Source organism: Phaethon aethereus (assembly GCF_964289735.1).
Source record: "Phaethon aethereus genome assembly, chromosome: 4".
Taxonomy (NCBI): Eukaryota; Metazoa; Chordata; class Aves; order Phaethontiformes; family Phaethontidae; genus Phaethon; species Phaethon aethereus.
The window spans coordinates 28,424,425-28,451,277 of NC_138578.1; the positions used below are offsets into that span (position 1 = coordinate 28,424,425).

The following is a 26,853-nucleotide window of genomic DNA, read 5'->3' on the forward strand; positions in this document are numbered from 1 at the left end:
ACGCTTATGTTACGAGGCGGCCGTTCATTAACGGCGGGACTTTTTTTCCGGGGAAGGCTGACGGGGTGACAAACCCCCATTAAAGCGAGTGCATCTGTTGGTTCCAGCTGCCTGATGCGTTACAGCGCACCTGCGCACAGAAAAGAGCAACGCTTGGCTGCCGCGGTGCGCGAGCCTGCCTCCGGGCCTCCAGACATTCCCCTCTGGGAACACATTGAGGGCCGCGGGTGAATGTTACCGAGCTTTTGAGTTTTCCATCCCTGCTTCCCGAAGACACTTAGCTACGTGAATGTACCGGGCAGGGGGGCTTTCCCAAGGTGCGTGGCATTGATGGATGGGGTAACCAGGGCTGACGACAAGCTCTGGGGCCTTAAAAAAGGAAGCTTGAAAAGCTCTCGAGTGCCAATTGTCGCAGAAACATTTTGCAAACATTTTGGAGAGGGCAATTTCTGTCTCTTCCCACAGAAGAGAGTATTTCAGGATTCAGTCCTGATATCCCTTGAAGTTAAAAAAAAACAAGCTTTCGTCTGCTGCCTGCAAGAGTGTACGTCCTGGTATTGAATTCAGACACACTTTCTTACTGCTTCTGCTTTTCTCTAGACGATGTGTGATTTAGATGATAGATGAGGTTTTAGGCTTTTATGATTTTGTTTCTTCTTAATCATAGAATCATCTAGGTTGGAAAAGAGTCTTGAGATCATTGAGTCCAACTGTCAAGCTAGCACTGCCAGGTCCACCACTAAACCATGTCCGTAAGCACCACATCTACATGTCTTTTAAATACCTCCAGGGATGGTGACTCAACCACTTCCCTGAACAGCCTGTTCCATCGCTTGACAACCCTTTCGGTGAAGAAATTTTTCCTGATATCCAATCTAAACCTCCCCTGGCACAATAATACTATCTGTTGGAGCATCCCACCATTTGGGACTAGTTTGAAATGAAGTGAAAAATGCATGAACAGGGAGAGAGACATACTCCAAACACAGCAATGAACCCCTAGAGTCTCCCCCTTGTCCTGCCTCTGCCAGGTGTGCATTTCTGGCTGTTACTTGAGCAGTGAGGAAATTCCAACAGTGAATATGCCATACTCATCTGTGTCCACAAATGCTAGTGGGAAACCAGCAGTGATGCTCTACATCCTCTTCCTGCCCATAAAAATGCCTCCTTGCTTTCCTGTACACACAGACTTTACTGAGCGGTAGCCTGGGCTAGGTAGTAAGCGTCCCGACCCATTAGAGGCAAGAGTCAAAGCAGAGCTAGGAATAAATGTGATGTCTAGAGCTCCTGTTTTGAAGTCCCTAGTGATGCATTTCGTCCAAGTGTGATGCTTGAGTCAGGGAAGATGGAGGTGGACTAAACCCGTGTGGGTGTGTGGGCCTGCTTCACTCAAAAGTTCGGGTTGTCCTGGTATGTCAGCTGATACGTTCAATTTTTAAGCCGCAACTGTATGTTTTTCTATGTATGTTTTTTAAACATACATAAAGTTAAAAACCTGTATTTTTTTTATATATGTTGCATGCAAAAGTATGCAACTTCTTCCATTTCTCGTAACACAGTTTTAGATTTAAGTTCCCCAGGCTAGCAGTTTCCCTAGCTCTGTAGCTGCCGTCTGGTTCCCCTGGGGCTCTTGACCTGTGGCTGGAACTAGGGGCCACGTTTTGCTGTGCTGGCTTTGTTAGCTGATAAAAATGTCAGGGAAAGACAAGTTTCTGCAAGACAGACTTAGAGTGCATTAAATAAATATAAATTTTATTAAAAACACCCACATCTCAGCGTTATCAGGAATGATATAATAATAAACAGCTTTCAAATAACCTGCATTACATTACAATACTTACAGTATTTATAACCATCCTCGGATTCTTTTTATAGACATACCAAACATTTCATGAAAATGAATGAAACTAAAGTATAAAAAAAAAAAAGTAGAACATAAGCATAGAAAATGCACACAGAAGTTCATTACCTTAGTGTCAAACTGCTAAAGTTTCCTACACAAGTTAACCGCTAGCTTTAGAAGTGAACTTTATACCACTGTGCGTCAATCAAGATGAAAAATTCATTCAAGTAAAGTTGACACCACTCAGAAGCATCTTCAAGTATGGCTATAGTCAACCTGATAATCCTATACGAGCAATTTTGTCTGCGTTGTCATTCGTTCCAACTGAGGCAGGGTTCTGTACACCAAAAATTACAGTTCGGGTATTTACAATACAAAACTAATTCACCAACTAAGCTTCCTGCTCCTGCTGCCAGCAGTTTGGCAAATGACGGTGCATGGCATATTAACCAAACATCTACTATGGATTACATGAATAATATAGGACTTAAAAAAAAAAAAAATCAACAAAAGATGAAGATTTATAATGATTTAATTAATCTGACATATAATCATCATTAATTTTTATTAAAAGGCGAAACTTTTGTTTCAATGCAGTGGGTAAAGTCACAGACTGAGAATTAAAAAACAAAATTGCCATAATAAATATTTGACCATTAAACCCAAAGGCCTCCTTTGATTTACTCGAGTTAGGTTATGAGTCTGTTAGATAAAATTTCTTTCGACCAAACTTAATTTTACAGTATATTGCACAAGATACATCTGGGACATGGAGGTTTGCATGTTTAGGGAAGCCCTTGTACAGACTGTACCTTTTCATATTTTATTTTATTAATTACAGTATCCAAGAAGCCTTGTTTAGAGAGTGACTTGAACAACTCTAGCAAACAGTCACTTGCCAAACCCCTGCCTTACATTTTTCCCTTTAATCAGCTCAGTGCATTCTACTTTCTTTTTGTTTATTCGTTTGAAACAGGCAAAACATTCTAAATCTCTTAAACACTTTCATTACAATAAAAAGAGCTAAGGAATTTACAAAATTAGTTTTAGTTACATCAATACATGTACAAGAAAAATTAGAGAAGGGATTCAAAAGAAAAGTATTAAATCCCTGGAGAGGAAAAAAAAAAACAACAAAAAGAACAAAAAACCCAATAATAATATATTTAACCTACAACAGCTTTACATACACACAGGTGACACGTTGGCATAGGAGAACATGAGCTGAAATATCCCTGAATTTTTAGAACTAAAAAAAAAAAAAAAAAAAAAAAAAAGTTGAAGTTCAAGTTATACTTGCTAAAATGTCAAGTATTGAGAGAGTTTTTTTGTTTTCTTTTTTTTTGTATGTTTTTTTCAAAGGCTATTGGGGGGAAAAAAGATGGTATACAATATATAAACTTTCACACTCAGTTCCATATCCTATTGCCAAACTAGTGTTGAGGTATATGACAAGTAGGAACATCACTCAAACCTTTTAATGTATTTTTAGCTCACATTATGATATATTTGTAGCAGGCTGAGTAGCACCATGATGTGAATTCAGCTCAAAACCCAAATATATATAGATTTAATATTTTTTACAGTACTAAAATACTAAAGCATTGCGTTAAAAAAAGTTTTGTTTACAATTTAATTTACTATACAACTCTCCTGCTTTTTTTTTTTTAATAGAAATTAATGATTTAAAACCACCACAGCAAGCCAGCTGCCTATTTTTTTTCTATTTAATCAACGGAATCACACAGAACTAACCCTGTTTCATTCATCTTGTGTAGGCATCGGTCTGCTCAATCTTCCTGGAAAAGAGGACGCTTGCACCGAGAAATGACTTACACCACAATGTACATAATTATCAACACAAAAGCAACCTGCCATTCAATATTTGAAGAGCATACAGATCTTTAAAAACAGCAGAAGCCCAAGCTAACTAGTTGTAGTCTGTCGCATGCTGCTAATTATTACCTGTGGTTAATATAAAATTCTTTCCTTAAAACTGTACATATTTGAGCAATGAACTTGTCATAATAATTGTAGAAAACAGTTTACAGTATAGCTGTGTGAGATGAGCACCAGAAAAACGTATGTCTTGTGTACTAAAGTATTCCCTTATATCCAGTAAGCCCCATTTTTACCATAACTGACTGTATTAAAAATGGATATGTAGCCCACTAGCAGATGCACGGCTAAAACAAAAGTATTTAAAAGCTTTTTTAGTTTAAAAAAATTATCTTTGCATTTTAAAATCAAAGTAAACTCTTTTTTTTTTTTTTTTAATGTCTTAGTACCTTAGCATTGTTCAAGTTGCCAAGCTTAGGTAGACAAAGTGCTTCTGAAACACTATTTAAAAAAAAATATCTCTCTATATATTTTATTGTCCTTTTCTAGGACTTGACTGGATGAGCAAAATCCAGAGGTCTTTGTAATTCCCATATGTTAAAAAGTAAGCTTATTTTAACACCAGGTAAATTCAATACATAACATGAATGAAAAGGTCCTCCCTGTTGCTGAAGAACATTTGACTACATCATTGACATTTTGTTATAAAGGCATTAACTGTTCGACTGTTAAAATAAAGACACCATTCTCTTAGATAGCACCATGTTTTTAGAATATCCAAACAAATTCAGTGTTTTCCTGTCTATTCGTTTTATACTTATCTATTTTGTTAAATAAAATCAAGAGACTAATAAGATTACAGTAAAAACTGCATGTTAAAAAGCCATAATTCCAGTATTTCAGTACATCATAGATTCAGCACCAGATGTTATTTTAAGATTCCTGCAGTTGTAATACTACAGTATTATTTTTTTTAGGGTTTTTTTGCTCCTGTTCCATGACTATGCAAACTTGATGACATTAAAAGTGGCCACAGATGTGCAAAACTGTAAGAAAAAAAAAATCCACTTGCAGATTATCTCTTTCAGTAATGGAGCCAGTGTTTTCAAATGTAAATTGTGAAACACTTTTTTGTTTTGTTTTTGTTTTTGCATAGGATGCTTTGGTCTTGTTTCCTACGTGCCATCTGTGACCACTTAAAAATCAGTGGAAAATAAGTGCGCTAGTGAGATTACCTCTTTTTGCTGGTGTGCTGAGGCTTTTTCCACTGATGAGTTTTGTAAAAACACTGTTTTCTTCTCCACCCTTGCCTTCCCCAAAACCTAGAGAACTACCCTACTGACAAGGTGTTTTTTCAAATGAGGTAACCAACAAAGGTGTGACGTTAGATATATCGGTTGTAAGGCCCTGTAACCCGTGTAAAGGCATATGGAGATGTAGTTACTGTGGAGTCTGTGGTGACCGACAGTGTCCTTTGTGCAAGAGACTTGATGAAGCGCACGTACGTTGGCTCTGAGGGTTCGTGTGGCTCAGCAGGCTCCCGCTTTGCTTTTTTGCCGTAAGATTTCTGAGGCACATAGTCTGGACCATACTTTTCACATTCCTCTTCTTTCTCTCTTGCCTTCTCAGCCATCTTTGCCTCCCATAGAGCCAGACCGTGTTTTGGCTCGTTCATACTCTTGTGCTGGTAAAAGACAAGGGATATTCTGGTGGGATGGTTCCTGTTGGGATTTTTTAAGGGAGTCGTTGCGTGGAGCTCACGTTTTGCACACTCTATGAGAATTGACCCATGAGATGGAGCAACTGCCACTCCTCCAATTTCTGGATCCAGAAAGCTCTGCTCACTATCTGACCAGACTTCATCGGGATCCTCTGCTTTTTCTGGATTCAGCACATCAGTTTTATCTAAACCACTCTGGGGAGTAGTCCTATCATGGTTTTGACCTGGAAGCATGTTAGACAAACCATTAACTGCATGTGAAATCATTTCACTATCCTTATTTTGGAGATGCAGTGAATTAGGAGGACCACTAAACATACTTGTTGCAGAATGGTAGTCATGTGCTAAATGTGGAGGGGGTTGCATGTGATGATGTTCACTGGTTTTACTCATGGAGGCATAATCTATGCTCGGATTACTCAGGTTAGCTTTTAACCTTGAGGCAACCTCCATAAAATGGCTGTCAGCCTCATGGGTAGAGTAAGAGGAAAAAGACCCTACGTGGTGTACATTTGGTCTAATGGTGCAATTACTGAAGGAGTCTACCTGCATATTTTGGTTTCCGTAATTCAAATACTTGGGACTGAAACTCTGGTTATTCCCAAACCTATGCTGGTATAATGTTTGAATGGGTGGTAGACTTAGCTTAGACATATGGTCTTGGCTCTGGGAATTATACAGGTCCATGTGCTGATGCTGGGAAGGGTAGGAGCCCAAGTAAGAGGGGCAGTTGTCCATAGGTATATTTCCATTGCATTGGTAGGGTGGATATTGGTTATTTTGACTTAATGATCCTGAATAAGGGTTCATGGGACTGGAAGAATTCAAATAAGACCCCGCAGGCTGTGATGAGGTTGTATAGAGGTTCATGGGACTGGACCCTCCATAGGGATCTGAAGTGTATGAAGAGCTTGGATAAGCATTGGCTGGATTAGGCAACCTTACATAGAGATTTGCAGAACCTGAACCCGAGTAAGAGTTAATAGGGTTTGGCTGAGGGTTGTTAGGGAGAGTGCGCTGTGGATGTTGCTGCTGCTGCTGTTGTGCGGCTGGTCCTGAAAGACGTAAAAGATCTGTAGATGTGAAAAGAAAAACAAACACACAAAAACCAAGCTTTTTTTAAAAAAAAAACAACCAACAAACTGCATAGTTTATAGACTTTTCACAATACACTTTTCTTAGAAATTTCGTAGATATGTATCTCATGATCCGTTAACAGAGGTTCCTTTTCTTGTATCTCAAATACCATCCTTTAAGAAGCTAAACAAATACTAGGGGCTACTCATTCTTTTTGGCATGTATCCAGTGAGATCAGATGCCAGTGGCAATGGGGAAAAAGAGGACAGTGCAATCTGTTCAGTCACATGCACAAAATCCAAAGAGTTGAATCATCGTTTAAGTAGCCATGAAACGGAGCATCAAAGTGCTCCCAAACAGCCGTGCACAAGGTGACCTGCTTTTCCCCAAGAACAAATAATTCTTCACATCTATATTAATAGAACTGTCTCAAAAAAATGTCCTTAGCTTTATGTAAAAAACCAACAGTGACATATACTGTTAAAGAGAACAGTTCAGTAACAAGTGAGATTAGCTGATGATGTAAGAGCAAAACCATCATTCATTAAAGCGAAATGGCATCGTTTAATGGTTACAACCCTAGCCTGGGTCATGGGACAGCTGACTTCTATTCATAGGTATTTCAGTGACCTTCTGGGTGGCCTTAGATATATTGTTTTTCTTCTCTCTGAGAAAGTTGCTGTAACAATAAAACAGTCATGACGAACTCCTTTGCTCAGGACTCTCAAATTTACTGATGAAAACTGGGATTGTTAAGTGGATTTTTAAACTCTTACTCCACTATGGAAAAACCTGCTCTGCTTTTGGTCTTGAAGCAGAGAGTATAAATAGTGGTAAAGAAGTTAGGCTTGAATCCCCTGAAATTAGGAGGTTCCCTGTAACAGTGGCAGATAGCGAGTAATGTGTAGGTCATTCTTTCTTTGGCAGCAGCATCACACACTTCTCTTCATGGCTTCTAGCACTGCTAGTCTTTTAAAGGTACTTTACAATACACCGGATGGCAAGCAGAGTTTGCAAAAGCACCAGATTTCTACAGGTGTTAACTATCCCAAGGATAAATGATTTCTCATACAACTTTTTTTTTTTTTTCTGCTTCTCCAGAGTTGACCACAATTTGGCACTCTAGTATTTATAAACATACAATATTGACATTTACTTTCAAGAATTCTCTTTACTTTTTACTCTAAAATGTTCTTGGGCTGAGAATTATGGTTTTCTAGAGACTCATTATAAATGGCCCTGATTTCTAGGAAGCTTACTGCTGTTGATAAAGATCCCGATCGGATTCATGTGTTTACCTGCTAGCTGCTTTGCAGGACCTGCTGCCTCAGAGTTGCTTTGTTTGTTGCGTGCTGCAGCAGACTTATCTCTTTCAGCTTTGCTAGACCCATTCTCCAAGGAGGAAAGCTTTTCTGCAGCTGCTTTCTTTGCTTCTAGCTTCCTTTGCCGACAAGTCTTAACTGGCTCTGCTAACATCCTTACTTTTCGGCGAAAGGAGGTAAGGACCTGGATGCTGCCATTCCTCTTCTTCTCTTCCTGGCCTTCAGTGCTTCCGAACTCATCCACATCAGAGACTTTGTATAATGGGAGCACATGGAGCTGCTCGTCTTCTGGTGTTTGGCCAATTTCACGATTGTCTTCTCTAGTTAGTGTGCAAACCTGTTGGAAAGGTGTGGTACAGTAACACTCTCAAACCAGTCTGGGAAGAAGAGATCTGAAATACTAGCCTGTGCATTTTACCTTGCCCTGCCACTGTCAGCATTGGCATCTGGCAAACTATTTGTAAACTCTAAGTTTCTGTGCAATTTATGCATATTACAAGAAGCCTGCAGTTTCATTTCTTCCATTGTGCTGTTGGGACAGTGTTAATAGAAACAGGAGGTGTATATATATATCTATTTCTTGTACTCATGCCAAAATGAACAATATAATTAGGGACTACCTTAACGTGAAGTGAATTGTGTGATCCACTGTACTGTGGCCAGAGAGCCACTAAACCAGTGGAACCTGGGACTTTCTACTCACCTGAAGATTTTTTTCACTGTAATACATTAGCTAGCTATGTATTAGAAATAGCCTGCAATATAACATACTGCCATTGTATTTCACACCCCTTTACAACGGCAACTTCCAGGACTTCGCAAAGGGTCAAGTCACTGTAATGTTAATAATAAGATTTATGGAAGTTACTGTTGTGTCGTGCAGCATGCTCGTTGTGTTAACTCCAGCTAAAATAGGTATTGGGAGGATCTCAGTGGAAAAAGATGCTGATACAGACGTATTCTGCAGAAAAATCATTGCATTAGCCAGTTTTACGAAGAAAGCTCAGCTAGAAATATATATTGTATTGTGGGTGGCTGACTTGTCAATTAAGTCAGACCCTGGGAACAGGAAAAATCTAGTTGGTATTAAAAAAATTTGGTATTCTCTTTGGTTGTAGTAAGAGCTGCACTGTGAATCTAGGTAGTTGCTTCAAATTACAACCATGAAGATTACTCAAAACTGAAGATTATTCTTTCTCACGTTTACCCTAACTGTATTGTCACAGAGAGAGTAGGCAGGGAACAGAAACAATCCAAAATACATTCAAAACCAGCTCGTTTTTCTGGTATCTTCTGCAGAACCTTTGCTGTACATGCCAGAGATCAGAACTGAAGGGATTAAAAGGTACATGTACAATACAAAGGATGGCAAGGCTTGCAGACTTTCTGCCCATCCCAAGCAGGAATGAAATCCACAACTTCCAAAACTCTCCTGGAAAGAAGTTCTTTGTTTCCACTTTTATTTTATTAGAAGATACAATCCAAAGTTGTTAGGAAAAAAAAGTGTTTCAAGAGGACAAATATAAACCATTTTGTGCCAGGAACACTGAAACAGGCATTTCAGCCCTGCTGGGACCTTCTTTCCAATTGTCGCTATGGTTTCTCTTTTACCAGTTCTATATTAAACCTTTCTTTAATACACCATAAGTCTCATTCATTTGAATGAAAAATTGTGTAGGGGGTAATAACTTAGCTCAATTACTGCTTAATGTTTCTTTTTTTAGCTATCTGCGTTATGCAAGTATAAATTTAAACAGACGGGAGAGAATGAATTAAATATACGTAATTAGTGCTGGAGTAAGGAGGCTACATGCATCATAGACTTACCAGTGTACTCCCATTCTGCATATTGTGCAAGTCTCTGTGAGCATGAGCACAAAAATCCAGGCAGGCAGTGACCCCTGAGAATGGGCGACCTTCTTTTAAACCCAGGCGACACTCGGGTGCTCTGTGTTCATACTCGATCTGGAAAGAGATAACAGGTATCACTGCAAACGAGCTGGATGCTCCAGTACACGGAATTAGCACCGAATGCTCCGCCGTGACAACATGCAAGTCTCCTAACATCTTGGAGGTGGCAGCGTACGGATCTTGAAGGCAAATAAAATCAAGCAATTTGATGGCAATTTTGTATCCATACTTCATGCCTTGCTGCTTTGTTCCCTGTTACCTGCTGTCTCTGGCGTGATTGTGACATTGGCCAATAATACTTTTCCTTGTGTGTTACTTGTGATTCTCTGCCAGTGGTTGGTGTTTTCACATGACAAATGCGGTGCACGGTTTCAGTGTCTGGCACTGTAAGAGCAATATGTTTGTGTAGACTGGAAATATACCAAGCTATTAAGGGAAAATGGCTTTAGAAAACTGACTTCAGAATGACTTCATGAAAAATAATAATTTGCTTTTGGATTTGTAATATTTTGGCATGTTAAATGTAGATTTCATTAGCTTAAGTACAACTGTAACCCCTGACCAAAAAGAGAGATAATTCAGTCGAGACAGTACTTTCTACCCATGCGTTCATTATTAAGCAGCTTTACAAAGAGTTGATAATGCAACAATAAACCTTACATAAAAAGAAAGCATTTTGTAATGGAAGATCAAGCCTTAGACAAATGATGGTTTCATATTTTACTAAAAAAGAAACCACGTTTGTAAAACGCTTTGCTGAAATTCCTGAACCTTTCAAGTGAAAGAAAAAAATTCTACACTCAATGGAACTTAACGGATAGCATTTTAAGTGAAGGTGAAATTAGAAATTTTGCCAAGTCTTGATCCAAGATCACTAAAAAGATGTCTAGTTTGCTCACAGACCTTTATTTTTAAAATTTGGAATATTTACTTCCTTGGAATCTGAAAATAAAAGTAGAACAAACCCTGAAACATATAAACTACTGTGGAATTAAACGAGAGTGGTCTGAAATGTTAGCCAGACTATAATTGTCTGATTAAAGTATACTGGTCCAACTGTTCTCTGAGATGTTCCGTTGGGTCCAGTTGGAAAACGGACCCTTTCTAATTCTAGATTTTAATCCAGTAGCAATCCAGACTTGGATTAGGATAAATCTGGGAGTTTGGAATTTCTTTTCAGGATTCAAAGGGGGTTTGGTTTTAGGGCTTTTTTGTTTTAGAACCTTTTACAATACCATACAAATTAGGCCTCGATCATCTCTCTTAAAGTCACTGACAGCAGCTTGATCAGGGTTTCCCCAAAAATACAAGGTCTGCATGAAACTCCTGAAATACAGGCCAAGCTACACGCACGTCTTGTTACACAAGGTAAAAATGGAAACTTGTAAATGCATGCGTTTTCAACAAGTGTCGGGCAGGACCATGGCTCACAGGAAGAAAAGTTATTTTGCAAATTTTTGTGGTAAAAGAAAAGCGGCCCAAGCAAAGAACCATTTTATTGTTCACCACCCCCTCATTTTTTCTTCTTTCTCTTCCTTTCTTCTCTTGCAGAATGTCTCAGATACTTGGACAGATAACCACAGCTAGTGGGCACACGGCCACAGTTTCCTCCATAACGAGTCTCCAAACGTTATCTGATCAGGTAAGTTAAACTGGGTAAGTCTGTACTGAATCTGCTTACCCTGTCTAGTTGCTATTAAATATGCAGTAAAGAAGTGAGTTTTACAGCAAATAAAAAAGGACAGTTTTGCGTTAGGTTACTGTTTCTGTTACAGTTGGAAATCTGTCTTGTGCTGATTGCTACAGCATAATGCTGTCAACAGGAAAGAAAGAAGATGTCATGGTTTCCAGTGATGCTGATAGTTTGCAGGCTAGAAGTTCTGTCAATGTTTGTAATGGTAGTGAACCTGACCAACAAAAATGAAGGCCAACAGTTATGTGTTTGCAAGGGGCATGTTGTCAAATTTTGATGCAAGTATCTGAAAGACGTTTGGTAAAGAAATGCAGATGAGAGACAGCCACACTGGGAATCTCATAAAAGCTTTGAATGTGCTAGTTACCTGTGAATACTGCTTCACAGAAAATACGCATGCCTGATCCCCTCATGCAAGAAGGCTGGTGCAGGCACTTGTGTGCATATACAGGGCTGAGTGTGTTCAAATACAAAACTTCACTTTACAAGCATGTTTGCAATGGCTATTTTGGTGAAAACTAAACTCATCTGCCACTTGAGAGAGCAGAACTGAAACTGTGGCTTCAGGAGTCAAGTGCAATATGATACACTGCGGCTGGCACTGTTGCCAATCTCACACCATCTTCGTGGCTGTTTTGCTAGTTTGGCTGGTGAATCATGCTAAATCCACAAGTTTGTGTTGTAGAGCTGAAGACTTCTGCTCAAGTGTGAAGTAATCTTATTGTGTTGATGTAGGTGAAAAGATTAGTTCTATTTAGTAGACCAAATTCTGCTAGTTTTACTTTTGAAAGTATTTTAAGTGGAATTGTTCATTTCCATTTGTCTTTACCCTGATGTCAAAGGAATGCTGGCACAAAATGTACATAATGGTTTGGCACAAGGTTCAAGCATTGGGAAGTGTGGTAAAAATCAGGTTACTTGCACGACTGCTCCAATTCCTTTTTCCCTCAGCATACCTGGTTGTTATATGCATCAGGTGCAAGCTTCTTGTAGGTAGGTGCCATCAGGGTTGACAGATTCTGCAAATTGGATTCTAGTTTTTCTTCCTGTTAGGAGATGAAATAGAGTGCAATGACATTTCCATACTGTGTGTATGGGATCTAAGAAATCAGGGTCTTTATACAATTATGTTTACACTGATTGTTGTGTAGAAGCCTAGACCGTTATCACTCTTGTTCAGACAATAACTGTTGTGAATCTCCTTTTAATTTTACGGTGTCACAGCCTTTAAAGTAATGAAGTAGTAAAGTAGTCTAGTGTGATCCTTGCAAGAGGACATCACATACTATAATCTTAATTTGGTTTACATTAAGAATCACATCCTTCAACATGGAGATGTTTTAGATCCAAGTGTGATGATACTAATTTTTTTCCCTATTGGAGTTCTGGGAAAATAAGACTCTTCAGAAAGCTTGAGAGAAATAATATTGGAATGGTCCATCACGTAATTGTCTAATTTAAGAGTTTTTCACATTGCAATAACAGCACTTCAACACAGTGAGTATCTTTTTATGCAGCAATTTAAAATTATTTATATACTTCAGAGAGTTCCCAGTTCTTAAGCAATGAAGAATTGTGGATGTGTCTACTAGTTGGTGATACGGAGGTAGGAATGACCGCACTTCTCTTTTTCATAAGGAGAGGTACACACTCTCAAAATGAAGGGCTCTTTAAAAATGAAGTACTCTAGCAACATACTCCAAAGTTGTTCCCCATCCTCTTGGGATGAGAATCCCAAATTCAAAACCTCACTTATATGAGGCCCTTATTTTTAATTTCAAGTGCATAAAGAACAGTGGCATACTGGAGTGGTATACTTGTTCTTAGGAGTTTGTATATTTTAGGAACGTGTGAAGAGCTGTGAAAAACCTACAGGTTTGCGGGAGACGTGGTTGGTGCATTAGAAGTTTGCATCTCCTACTATGGGACTATATCCTAGTTTGGGACTCCAAAATGACATTATGAGATTGTCAAAACTATCTTGCTGTGACCTTGTGGCTGCTGCCAGAACTTAGAGCTTTTGTATGGCCCATAGGTTACCATTTGTTAAGTGTTACTTCTAGTTTTTATTGGTGAGGATCCTATTTGTGTTGTCTCTAAACTGTGTCTATGCTATGGGACCCAGTCCCTGGTCTGGATGCCCCCAACTTTGTGTGGGAACAAGACTGGAGGGTAAAACCATCTTCCCTGCCCAGCTCTGGCTTCCATGGGAAGTAAATCCAGGAATGCAAGTTAGAAGAGTGCTCCGGTGGGCTCTGGCCAGGTATCCAGCTTAGAAAATGTAGGGGGTTTAGTATTGCAGGCTATGAACAAGAAGGCTTTGTGCCACAGCATGATTGAAGGAGAGCTATTCTATAATTCTTGGGGCCACAGAAGAGCAGTAAATTGTAAATTTAGGGAGGTAAAATTGTATGTTAATTATGATGATATTCTAAATAGCGTGCCATTCTCAGCACAGGCCACAGGCTGCTGAAGTATCTGGTGGTCTGATCATGTGAAAGAAATGCTGGGATTTGTGTAAGACATCAGAAAGACAGTGAAAGCTGTGGACTTACGTGTCAGTACAGAAGCAAGGGACTAAATTTGCATGAGCTTGCCAAAAAACAGACTGGGCCATTGGAGCCTCCCAAGACATATGACAAGCTGGAGGTGTCCAGGAGTTGCTGCAGTCATAACTTCAAAGGTATCTTGTGCCTAGTCTAAGGTCAATGTTGTTTGGGGTTTTTTTATTTTTATTACTCTGACTCATTTTGAACAGTTGCCAGTTTGCTGCAACACAGAACCCAGCCTGGAAACATTCAGTGAGGCAGGACTGTATGCAGAGTGAGTCGTCCTATCCTCCTCTTCCTATTGTCACCTTGGAGTTTCATCATGTTTGTCTCCATGCAGTCTTCTCTGGTTCCCAGTTGCAATGTTATATGCCTTCGGTTGGTAAACCTTCCGCTCTGCCACTGGGGAATGCCCGACTGCAGGCCTAATACAGTCACAATTATTCAGGCCGTGCCCTCTCCTCTAATTGTGAAAGCCTGCAAACATGGTTTCAAGTCTCAGGGCTTTTACCAGCTGTCAGAATTTGGACAGTCAATTCAGCTGGCTCAGTGACTGGAATCAATCAGTTTTGACTGGCAGTTATTTAATTACCCTCACGTATGCCATTCAGGCAGGGCTCTGGCCTCTGGTCTCTTGTACTGTATCTCTATTTGCAGAGTGACAGAAAACATTTCCTTGCAAATGAGGCTCATTTTAGAAATGGACACCAACCTCTTTTGGGTCATCCCCCATCAGCTTAAACTTTCTTGGAATCTTGCTTCTGGCAAACTTACAACCATTGTAGTACATGCTCCAGGAGCAACCAAAGGAAAATGAAGCACCACAAGTTTCAGGGTCCAGCCCTTGACATGCGCAAGTCCGTCTAAAAAATAAGAGAATATGGCTGTTAGCAAGGAGGTGGGTCCCCCCCGGCAGGCACTCCCGCAGTGGGCATCGGTGTTCTGCCAGCGCTCTGGGGAATCGCTGGTCTTGGATCATCTTCCATCAGTAAATAGCGAAGACATGAAAGAGGGAGGCATGTGCATTATAACAGAAGAATTTATCAGAGTGAATAATTTCATGGTTGCAAAGCAGGGACTATGGAGTTTCTATGCTTCGGTGAGAAACCTGGTGTTGCTCGAAAGAGGGTATGTTTGCGTCATGCCTTGTTAGGTACCTGAACAGGGCATATGTTGATGGCACTGCAAGAATGTGGGAGCCCTCTGACAGGGGCTAAACAATCATTCCTGAAATACGACTCTACCCATGAAGCCAAAGTAACGTACAGCAATAAGCTGTTTTAATTTTGGTCTAAATGTTCTTCCCTATCAGAAATACATGGGAAAATGACATAGTGCAATTTCTTTAGATTCAGGCTAGCTTCTGTAGGCTTACAGCATGATTTAGTGCATCTAGTTTTTATTTCAAGGTTGCGGTATCTGCTGTCCTGGGCCCTGCTGCGATCTCTTCCTTTAAACGTACTGAGACGCTTCACCACTCTGGGTAGATGTTTCTCCCTGATTTATAAGAACGTTTACTTTGCTTTTCTCACAAGGTTTGTGGGTTTTCAAACTGCCTGAAACAGCTGGAAAGCTTATGCGTCTTTCAGGGTAATAGCACGAGCGGCGGTGCCAGGTCCGAGGCTGAAGGTGGGGCTGCAAGTTTGGCGAGCAGACCCTTTGTTCCACTTACTCTTCGTTCAGGGCGCACCGCCGGTTGGTGAGCGTGCCGTACTTCCTCAGGGTGTCAGTCAGTTCGGAGTAGAGCTTGTCAGCCAGGCTGGTTGGGATTCCCTCCCAGACCAGGATGAGAATCACGATCACGGCCGTCTCACACGTGTGGCCCGCTCGCTCACGCACCAAACAGAGTAGCTTTTCCTCCTGACTGCTTCTGCGGACTACCTGCATGCACAGCAACACAGCCCCCCAGAGCCCCAACACAAACAACGCGTTTCTTAATGTGAAGAGCAAGAGAATAGGAAACCTCGGCATTCGTGCATGCGTGGGGAGGTTACTTCTACTTCTGTCTTCCTCTTTGGTTCTGGCAACTCGGTCCATTTTTCTCATTTAGTGATCTGGGCCAGGGCTACCCTTTCTGTCTAATGAACCTAAGCTTGACTGATGGTGTGGAAAGCCATGGTGGTATCCCCCATGCTCTGACTCCCGCACAGAGCTGGATGGCGGAGACCCGCGCTTAGGGCAGGAGCCGCATGGGGAAGACGGGCAGCCAAGGAAGGGACTAAATAACCAGACATGGGGGTTCTCTCCCTTTCACTCCCAAACTTAAGCAGCTAAACTTGCAATCAGCCAGCCACTCAGTTTTGTGACCTGCCCTTATTACATCCAAACATTACAGCGATGAGAGGAAAGCTGTAGATGTTGTTCAAATAAAAGAGTGTGCTTGCTTCTTGGTGGTTGTGCTACTGTGGGTTATTTCTGAAAAAAAGGTGCAGTCTGGCATGCATAAAGACTATAATCATGTATCAGTTCTTCCTCATCCTGTCTTTCCCTGGCCTACCCAAACCACTTGGGTAACTCGTGCCGAAGTATGACAGTGTTTGCTAAGAGGGGGTCCTAATGCCTCTCTTGAACTGGGAGTGTATTTTAAAAACACCGCAGTGGTACACTTACTGGACTTTTTTGTAAGCTAAAATTAAACAGCAATCATCAGAATGTCTCGTGTTGCGAATCTTAAATCTAAGCAAAACCGCCTCCTCAACATTTTCATACCTTTAAGCCAAATTTTATTCTTGCTGTTCTCCACACAACAAGTAAATGGAGTGTGAGAGACACGGGTGGGAGCAGGCTACAGGCGTCCTGTGGTATTGCTGCCGTTGAGCTATTTTAAGTTTCATAGTGTCAACTAACAGGAGGACATGTCACTGCTGTCTGCTTACATACACCATCATACTGAACTAGATTAGTCTTAACATATGTGTACATCACTTACCCATTTAGCAATTGGACATCCTTGAGAACTTTTGCCTTCTTTCCCAGTGTAGACAACCCTCTCAATCCTTATAGCTTTACCCTTCTGTCCAAATCTTAAACAAACAAAAAAAGTACAATAAGCAGATTCATTTGGTTCTGCGTGAACGCTGAAAAGATGGAGCACATTTACCAGTCTTATCTAAAACACTATGAATTACACGGAGGGGGGTGCAATGCGGTTTATCTTGCTGATTTTATTATAGTGGTGGATTGATACATTAAGAGAAGCAAATGTCTTTAATGCATCATGTATGAGTAAAAATTATCCATAACACATTAATATTCCCAAACCTTTTAACTGTTTCTGTAGATAATTTGCTACAGACGACATTTTGAAAAGTGGACTTGAAGTCTCTCTATTTTGGGGAGGAATTTAACATTTTACTTTAATTTCTGGCTTAAAGTTATTACTCTGAAATGTATATAATTAAGTTGTCATGGAACAGCTGGCATGCAGTAGTCACTCTATTAATTTTCTGTGCTTGTTTCTGGCTTAGATACAGTGTGAATCAGTTAAGTCATGATTAATTTGTATCATATCTATTTCCTTTACTTTATCATCCACTCATAAATTGTTACTTATATACTTCTGCCTGACTTCTATACTGAATTAAGATCACAAGATGCCCTCAAACGATGCCATTTGTGTGTCTTTTTGTGACCAAGGTGGGCAAGCTCAGCTCTTGCTGAAGCACTTAAGTTGATTATATGCCATCAACGCAGAATCAAGCCCCACATGCAAGTAGTGCTGTTACCCAGAGTAAATGGGATAATGCCACTCTCCATGTCCTCTGATGGACCGGGTGGAAATACACGCCAAATGCTAAGTGAAGCAAATCTTGAATGAAGAAAAAGTGTCAGACCTGTTAGACCATTTGCAGGGATGTTCTCTGGCCAGGCCTCTCCCCGGGCTGTTGCAGCTTGGGGGGTGCCCACCTGCTGAACCCTAGAGCGCACCAGGTCTCAAGTGAGGCTGTGCATTAGAAACCTGTATCTGCGATGTTACGGATCCAGCTACCATGTTGACTTGGCTGCATTTCGGGGACTGGGCAAACTGCACTTCCATCACCATTTCTTGAATTCTGCTGCTTTCACTGGCGTTACTTTTTTTTTTAAAATAATCGTGTGTGGGGACTAAATAACAATCTCCTTGTTCTTTGCCTGTTACCTATAGAGCAATCAAGATAGTTCCTTCCTGTTATGCAGCCATGTATTGATGCCTTGAGAACTTTTGACCTTTCATCCCTCTTGTTTTTGCACTAAAATCCTGGTGACATATTTAAGAGCAAATATTTGTATTTAAACTTCTGTCCTGTAAAGGAAATGAAAAATGCTTATTTTTAGATGTGATCTCATTGTGAAATTTCAGTGTCACAGGAAATTATACAAATAAAACCAAGTTGTACTACACACATTCTTGCTGGCAACTGTTAGGTCACTTCTTCCTACTTAGGCTTGGATGTTAGTATAAATTTGTTTCTTTAATTAACCACATTAAAAAAAAAATTAGATCTTAACATTTTCTATCAGTTTTCTAATCTGGATTGCAGGACAACTGTGTGGATGCCGCTATAGAAATATGTTGTACATTACACACTGGAAATGAAATGGACTTGGTCTCAAATCTTTTCAACTGTCACAAAGGAATTTGTGCCTGATGTTTGTCATGCTTGCTTTCAGGCCAAAGCTGATTTGCTTTAAAACTGGAGCAAAACTCACTGAGCAGGAAGTAGGGATTGGGAGAAGGAAGAGGTAAAATGTATGTATCCACCATGGGTTCTGCAAGAAATTTGTTCTGGTATAGCTAAAATATTAACTGCAAGTCTAAATCCAAATCCTGATTTGTTTGGCAGCGCTGATACCTTAAAAGTCAATCCATATTCCTGGGAAGACAGTTTAAAAGTGCTTCAGTTGTGATTAGTGTCACCAACTGCACACATGCTTGAGAGTATCTTTATAGTTAAGTGCTTTTTTTCACTTAGGGATACAAAATTAACTAACGAGGAGGAGTTCTGGAGTTCTTCAGTCAGGGAATCGCACAGTTCATACCATATGAACAGTTGAAAACTAGTCATTGTTCAAGTGGCTGCTGCTATACTCTGCTGAACCTGGCTGAGTAGATGCATGTTATCTATAATCTCTCAGGATTTCCTTCTGCCAACATGAAATGAAATTAAATGCAAAAAAAAAAAAAAAAAAAGAAAAAAAAAAGAAAAAAGGTGAGGTCAATATTAAGGATGAAAAATTACATTCCAAAGTAAAGAAATGAAAGAAGTTTCATCTCTGATAATTGACATCATGACATGAATGACTTTCCTCTTTTATTTATTATTTGTAAATACTAAAGAATTAACCAGTCAATGAGAGCTCTGGAGATAACAAATTGCAAGAAGCTTCTCAGGAGAGTCAGTGTTCACTCCCCCTTCGCAGGAAGAAGCTGATTTATGTAGCTTGCATGCATTTGAGCTGCTCACAAAGCTGAAAACAAGTATTGGGGCAAGCCCTGCACAGGAGTCGCAGGGAAGGAGGTGCTAAGAATGAGAAAGGACTTAGAGGTAATCCAAAGGGTTTAATATGCCTTAAGTGGGTGGTGGTCATGCAGTGATGAGCACAAGCTACCAGACTTTGCTAAGAAACTGTGCTCCTTAGCTCAGACACAGCACTGCAATAATGCCCATTTGCTTTTGGTTCTACAACTAGCTGGAGCTTCTCTGCAGTTCTGGAGTCCAGATTTTTAAGGTATTAACAAATTAAATTCCCATCTGTGTCTGACTTACTGGAGACCTTTCTGTTTGCTTGTTTGTTCAGAGAGGAACTGAATTCCCAGATACCTCTCAAAATCTGGCCATTAACATCTATGCGTGCCAAAAGCTACAAGTAATGGAAAATTCACAGTGCAGAAGCCACTTTTGTGACAGTTTTTAATTTAAATACCTTAGAAAGGCTAGTGGGTTTTGCACTTACACATACTTTTACATAGCACAGATCATGTATCCATTGTGTGCTGTTCAAAATTCCTGGTTTGGTTGGCTTTGATATAATAAATATATTGCAGGATGCAACACGATACAGGGATTGTCCACAATCAAGAATAAGGCTGGTTTTGTGCAATACTCCGAGGAAGGGGGCTGTTTTTTCAGAAAACTACTTATCAGTTCTCGGGCTGAAATCCTACCCAACAACTTTGTGGCGCTCCTCTGGACGTGACTGAGTTAGATTTAGCCCTTTAAGCCTGTACTATATACTTAGTAATTTGCAGGGGGGAGCTAATTTTGGAGTTTGGTATTCTGCTCTTCATCTTCCTTCCACCTTGGCATTCTCCTAACCAGAGGGAACACCAGGTCCATGCCTGCTTTTGCAGCCATTGCCAACCGTCCTGCTTGGCAGGCTGGTGAATACTTGTTCCTGCTTGGGTTTGCTGGCATCTGTCTCAAAGTGCGCAGCCTGTGCCAGCCAGCAGACTATTAGCCCTGTCAAATATTGTGACTCTCTGGTGAATAGCACAGTGCGTAATGTTGGCAACACTGGAGTAGCTAAGCCTACAAGTAATTACTTGATTTGCAATTGTTTATTTCTTTATGGGCAAAAGCTGGAAAAATTCTGACATCCACAAAAGGATAAACGTTAATCTGCCCTGTGCCTTTGCACTAATTACCTTTCTTCCATGATTTCTCTAATAGCTGCCACATTAGGACCGGCTCCTAGATGGGTATAGAAAGGACCTTCATCTTTTTCAATAATTTGCTCTGTTTAAAACAAAATAAAGGTTATTATTTCGAAGCTTAATTCTTTAATGTAAAAAGTCACATCGCAAAGCTTACATCTAGCTTGTTAGGATACTGCTGTATGGGTCTGGGGTCTGAGTTTTCAAACACTTACATCTAAAGTATGCCCACACAATTTGTATAAAACGTGCAAAGCACGTGGCTAATCCTGCAAATAGCCGTGATACAGACTCGTGTGCCTTTTGCTAGCACAAACAGTTGTTTCACTTCTCGGGCCCTACACTGAAATTCAAAAGGCGTTTTCCTGTTATCACTGGACAATTGTTTCTCCTTCTCCCACTTCCTCCTCTCCCAGTATCTAGAAAGGAGGATAAATGGGATAACGAGGGTAAATATTGACATTAGTGAGCTGTACAGTACTTGTTTTTCAGCAGACATGTTACAGTGTAGGAACCTACAGCTTGAGAAAGTGGCCAGTAAAGTTACCCAGAGAATTTCTGCCACTGTCAGAAAGACTCTGTAAAATGAAAAAAAAAGCAAGTTTGCTGAAAGAAATCCTGCACAAGGCTTAGTAAAAATGCTTGTATGCTAAGAATATGGCCTCAGTTTTCTGTGTGTAGGCAGGACTGTGTCAGCATTCACAATATATACTATATGTTTGGTTTGATACCAGGAGGCAGGCTGCAGCAGTGAGAAAGAAATGGGCGGGCTCTGCTTGGGTTCAGGAGGAGATGGTGGAGCTGTGCTGACTTGTCCGAGGGCTGACTTTATGCTTTCTGCCATGCTAACTCCAAAGGCTGGATGAGGTGATGCTGCTCTTGACGTACGGCCTCTGGAAGCATGATGAAGCCATGCTATAAAGCTGAACGTGTCAAGGAGGGAATGGCTTACTTTAATCTTCCTAAGGACAAGTACTGGTAGGAAAGAGCGATAAACCCTATAGATTACGCCGTGGCACTGGGTTCTTCAAAGAGGACAGGAACTAAGCTTCATGCTCCTTTATTTCCTATAGGGTCTGCTAAGACTGAAGAATTAAAATGCAAGTGGAGAATAAGCTCTTTTGCTTAGTTAGAGGTTGCAGCACTGGCTAAAAAAATAGTGAGAATAATTAAATGATTGCCAGAAAAACTTGAGTCGACTACATTGGAGAAACAGTCTCAAGAAAAAAACCTCAAACAACTTCAGTGTTTTCAAAAAAACCTACATTTTGTAGGTTGTTTCTTGTAAAACAACAAGGAACAGCAAAGAACTGGCCTCCAGTTTTCTTCCTGGGAGCTTTGGAAATCCAATGCCTCCTCTTTTTGTTCCCATGGATCATCTCCGAGACAGCTCCAAACATTCAAAAAGGCAAAAAGGTCCATTTTGCAGTTTTGGAGGAGCATTGGTTCAACTTCCTCTTTTATAGTTGGTATGAAATCCCAGTAAGTGAAACTATAACATGGATTTTAAAAAAAAATGCATTTATTTTTCCCCCCCATTTTTGGTGCTGAACCTTTTGTCTCAGCCTCAATAGTTTATCCAGTAGAGTCTGAAAGTGCCTGTTAGACCTGGCTGTGTGCAGTGTCAGTAATGGATGGAACCTCAGGCTATGGGGCCATGCCTGTCACTCTACTTTGCTTCCCTCTGCTCTATTCTTCCAGCTTTTGGAGATCAGGTATGCCATGAAGAAACACTGAGGGTCCTCCTCGCTGCTTTTTTGGCGCTGCTTGCGTAACTTCTCTAAGAAACTGCTGATCTCTTGAGCCTTGCGGGAGACTAGTGCATGAAAGGGAGGACAAATGCTTGCAACAAGTGAGGAATAATCTATCATCCCTTCTTTGCTTAGGCTTTACTGAGGGCAACTTCAGCAATTTCGCTCTTAGAGAAAAAAATGACGTAAGGTTCTCAAGTTTTGGACCCAGGACACAGTTTTTAAATGGTGTATCTAACCCTGATGAATAAATTAGATTATAAAGTTATGACCTACTTTTTATCAGCATGTTGTCATTACATGTCTGCTGCTTAAGGAGAATGGATGTGAGAGGATACATTGCTGACCATAAGCATTCTGACTGAAAAAACAAATAGGTACTTGCTTTATGAAATATTAAGAAAGGGCCTGTGTGTAGGGTTTGATAAGTGGAGTAGGCATAAGTGTATAAAATTGCAATTTTATAAGTCTTTACTAATTACTGTTCTAAAAAAAAAAGACACAAAAAATCCTCCAACAAAAACATCCAACTAACCCTGTAATCCCAACTTGAAGGCTCATTTCCTTCCTGTGAACTAGTGTGTTTTTAGTACATCTCAGCACTTACCAACACAGCTGCAGGATGGGAAATCATACTGGGTTTTGGCAGGTGTATCCAATAAATTTTTTACAGGAGTATCCAATAACTTGGAAGGTGAGTCTAAAAAATTATTGAGAACAGTTCCAGCTGTTCTTTTGGTCGGGGTTTTCTCAGCAGATGAGTTTGCTTGCTGATCTAGGGTTGGGGTCTGAGTGTCAAAATCTGCAGCACTGGTATTTCTTGACAGGATGGTAATAGGGCCTGCTGTTTCAACCTTCACATGTTTAGGTGATTTGATAGTAAAAGTCTTGTGATCAAACAGTGATTTGACCTGTATCTGTTTTAGCTGCTGTTCCATTGTCTCGATGATGCTCTTTTGTTGCATGTTCTCGCAGCCAAAGTGCTGATTCTCTTGTTTAATTGTTTTTTTCCACATTTTGTTTTCCAGCTGTCCAGCTGATGGACGCATGCAGATATTAGACTTTGTGCCAGCCTCAATTTTTATAGGCTTGCGTGCTGCACTGGGACCAATCTCGGTTTTGGGTTGCTGGTATGCTTGTTGCTCCTGTTTTTGCAAGAGATGCCACCTTAGAGCAGCATGCTTGTGAAAATCCTTAGGGGTTTGGGACTGCAAATGACAGCCTCTCTGGTCTTGGGAGTGTGGGGCAGTTTGCTGGCTGTGTGGTAAGTACCGCTGAGGAATCTGCGCAGCGTGTAGGCTCGAGAGGTCTTGGTTCAGACTAGCACCATAGCTGTGTGTTTGCTGGAGGGGTGGCAGCTGTATAACCGAAGCTTGTTGTGTCTGTTGCTCTTGTTCTTGAAAACAGCGATTCACATCTCGTTTTGTGGTCAAGTTATTTGAAAAATACTGCATATGTTGCAAGTCTTGCATTTTGTTGGCTCCAAAGCGTTCGATATTTGTGGCATTTTCTTTCTTCTCGGAAATCAAGTGCACGTTGTTTGGGCAGGGATGCTGCAGACCAGCGTTTGCTTTCTGAGTGTAAAGGGGAACCTTGTTGTTCATGCTCTGTACCTGCTCTAGGCCTAGCTGAGGGTTATGCAGTGGGAATGCAGTTGATTTCATGTACTTATTCCCAGTCTGAAAACATTCATCTACTTTAAGCTGATTGAAAGATGTCCTGTCTAGCGGCTGCTCAGCATTGCTTTGGGAGTGGGAAATGGTTTGGGGCAGGTCTTTATTTTTAATTTGCAGAGCCTGTTGCTGGTTTGGGGTTAGTTGTGGGCTGCATGGCAGTTGCACCTGCTGTGCCTGTTTTTGAAGCATCTGTTGCAAAATGTGTGAATGCAAGAATTGCTCGTTTTCCCCCGGCTGGGGATTCAAGTGCTGCTGTTTCAACGGGGCCCCTAAAGGCTGTTCGGCTTGTTCTGGTCTTTGCTGGAAATGGAGCTGCTGCGGAGGATGTTGCTGCACTTGGGACTTGAGTAGGGAATCCATCTTCATGAGCTGTGGCTGCGGTGAGTGTTTCTGGAACGGCAGCTGCTGGTCAGCTGTGGGATGCGGCTGCAGCTGGGAGGTCTCGCTTTTGTACAGCGGAGGAATTTGTTCCTGTTGCATTATCTTCTGGCTCTGGGGCTGTCCTGAAGGCCCCTTTAATGCATCAGGACTTCCAGCATACTGTTTTGTATAGGCTGTTTTGGCTGTGTTTGCCTGGAACCGAAGAATTGATCGCAATAATGCTTCGCTGGGCTTGTGGGGAGGCTCTCCCTGGTGGAACTGGGTGGAAACCAGTTCTATCCAGGCTGGTTTTGAATATTGTTGAGCCTGTTGCACAGGCTCTTTCACTTGGTCCTTTTCTTTGTCGGGAGGAATCTCGGGTTCTCTCTGTCCTGGGAAATGCTGATAGTGTTGCTGCAAATCACCCTCACTTCCGCGCCCTTGCAGGTTTTGGAGGGGAGGCTCCGACGCCGGCGTCATTTCTTCTGGGTGCTGCTGAATTGAGGCGGCCACTGCAGCTTGTGGGTTGCTTTCACTGACATCTTGTTGTGACATTTGTACCTGCTGCGGAAGTCTCTGCTGAGGGTAAAGCTGTTGCTGGCTGAGGCTGGGACTTTCTGACATTGGTCCCTGCTGTTGCCCTTCGTTCTTTATCTCCCCAGGAAGAGTTTCATCACATCTGTTGTCATAGGAATGGCTTCCTTCTCGCACCATGACAGACAGTGCACTGTTCATTTCTGGAGCAGGAGGAGTAGAGGAATCTTTGTGAAACATTGAGTTCTGTTTAAAGAAAGCACCATTTTTTTCTGCTTGCTCAGAGAACCTTTCCAGAGCGGCGCTCTGAGCTTGCAGGTTACTGCTGGAACTTAGAGAGAGGTCTTGGTTGGGAACCTGCCCTACACTTCCACGAACAGTACTGTTTCCTACGGGTAACTGGTGTGGATCATAGCCTGGAATCTGTTGCTGTAGCTGTAGTTCTGGTTTCTGAAGCGAACAGCTACCTGGCAATACAGGTGGTTTACTGGAGTCTTCTGTGTTGTAGACCTCAGTAACCACTACAGCTGGCACTTGAGGCAGCTCAGAGTTTGAGGTCTGTGGGGAAGTGATCTGCCCTGAGGTATGGGATGAATGTGTTGTCTCATAGGACAACTCATTAGTAGCCTGACTGGTAATGGCATTGATATGAGATGTGTTCTTCTGCATTGCTATGGAAACATGTTCTGGATAATATTGAGACAGTGTTTTCTCCAGGAGTTCACCATGCATGCTTTCCATGGAAGAGGCAGAAACTGTAGCACCATTAGGCATTGGCACTGCCTTGTTCTTAAGTAGTAAAACAATGTCCCTGTTGTGGCAATGAACGTTTTCCTGCTCCTGCTCATCCTGAATCAGGAGGTCATGAGGGTTTTCTGAACCACCACTGTTGTATCTTGTAGACTGTATCAAATCTGAAACTTCATTTTCTTGTCCTGTAAAACTCTCGGGTTTCTTCTCACTGTAACATTCAGAGACACTTGGTTTTTCATTATTATCTTCTGGCTCAGCTTTTTCTCCATTTACCTCTTTGTCTTGTTTCACTTTCTTGCTCTCATGAAGTCCATACAGAGAGGGTTCACTAAAAGTGCGTTTTATCCCACCATTTTGCATATATTTGGAATATATTTTCTTATCTTGTAAAAGGTCGGGGCTAACACGGTTGTTTGGACTTCCCTTCAGGTGGGGCACTCCATAGTTGCTTTTAATGAATAGCTGCTTGTGGTCTCCATTTACTTCGACTTCAGGCCTCTCTGTTACTGGACTTCCATTCTGTAGCTTTACCGCAGAAGGCTCTGCCTGGCAAATGTGAGAAGGTTGCGGTATTAGAAATGGACTCAATCTATTGCCGTCAACATGGTTGGTTCTGTCCTGTTCCATCTGGCCTGCTCCGGGGCCATCCACAAGGCTACCCTCTGAACGTATCTGAAAGAGAAAAGAAACAAGAGACAATCTAAGTCAATTTAGTTCCTATTGATGGACAATTTATTACCAACAATTCCTCCAGCATTCAAGTACCCAGTTGTCCTGACCAGCTCCCACATACAACGTGAGCTTGCAGGCACACCCTGAGGGGTGTTTCACTATCCTGTCACGTTTTGCAGCCCTGTGTCTCCCTTTTTCTTGAAGGTTTGTTCTTCAAGGCAAACAGAGAGTGAAAATACGGAGTGGCTCCTTACCCCCGTTTAACACATGAGCAGGTATTTTACCAAAACCCCCTCTTCTAATGGTGCAAAAAATATTCTCTGCTTTTGAATGATTTGGACAGACTCCTCTGTCGTCACTTTTTCTCCTTGGTAAGGCAGAAAGTCATGCCAAAACCATGGTTCCCAGACTTGATGCTAATCCTGTTATTTGATTAAGTGTGCCAAATGTCTTTTCTGTGACTTGAAGGATTATTGCCACCAAGCTTGCCAATTAGAGGGGAAAACCTCCTTTTTTCTG

General features: G+C 41.2%; 1 protein-coding gene across 1 annotated transcript; it reads right to left on the reverse strand.

Annotated features, from left to right (window-relative positions):
• Positions 1-5,066: 5,066 nt before the first annotated feature.
• Positions 5,067-26,304, reverse strand: TET2 (tet methylcytosine dioxygenase 2; the record flags this gene model as incomplete). Its single annotated transcript, XM_081999368.1, has 9 exons — positions 22,947-26,304; positions 20,580-20,670; positions 16,884-16,977; positions 15,627-15,835; positions 14,667-14,817; positions 12,362-12,451; positions 9,629-9,766; positions 7,778-8,138; positions 5,067-6,475 (listed from the first exon to the last, which is right to left on the reverse strand). Exons 1-9 carry the CDS (start codon positions 26,287-26,289, stop codon positions 5,067-5,069), a joined length of 5,886 nt encoding a protein of 1,961 aa, XP_081855494.1. The 5' UTR covers positions 26,290-26,304.
• Positions 26,305-26,853: the final 549 nt, after the last annotated feature.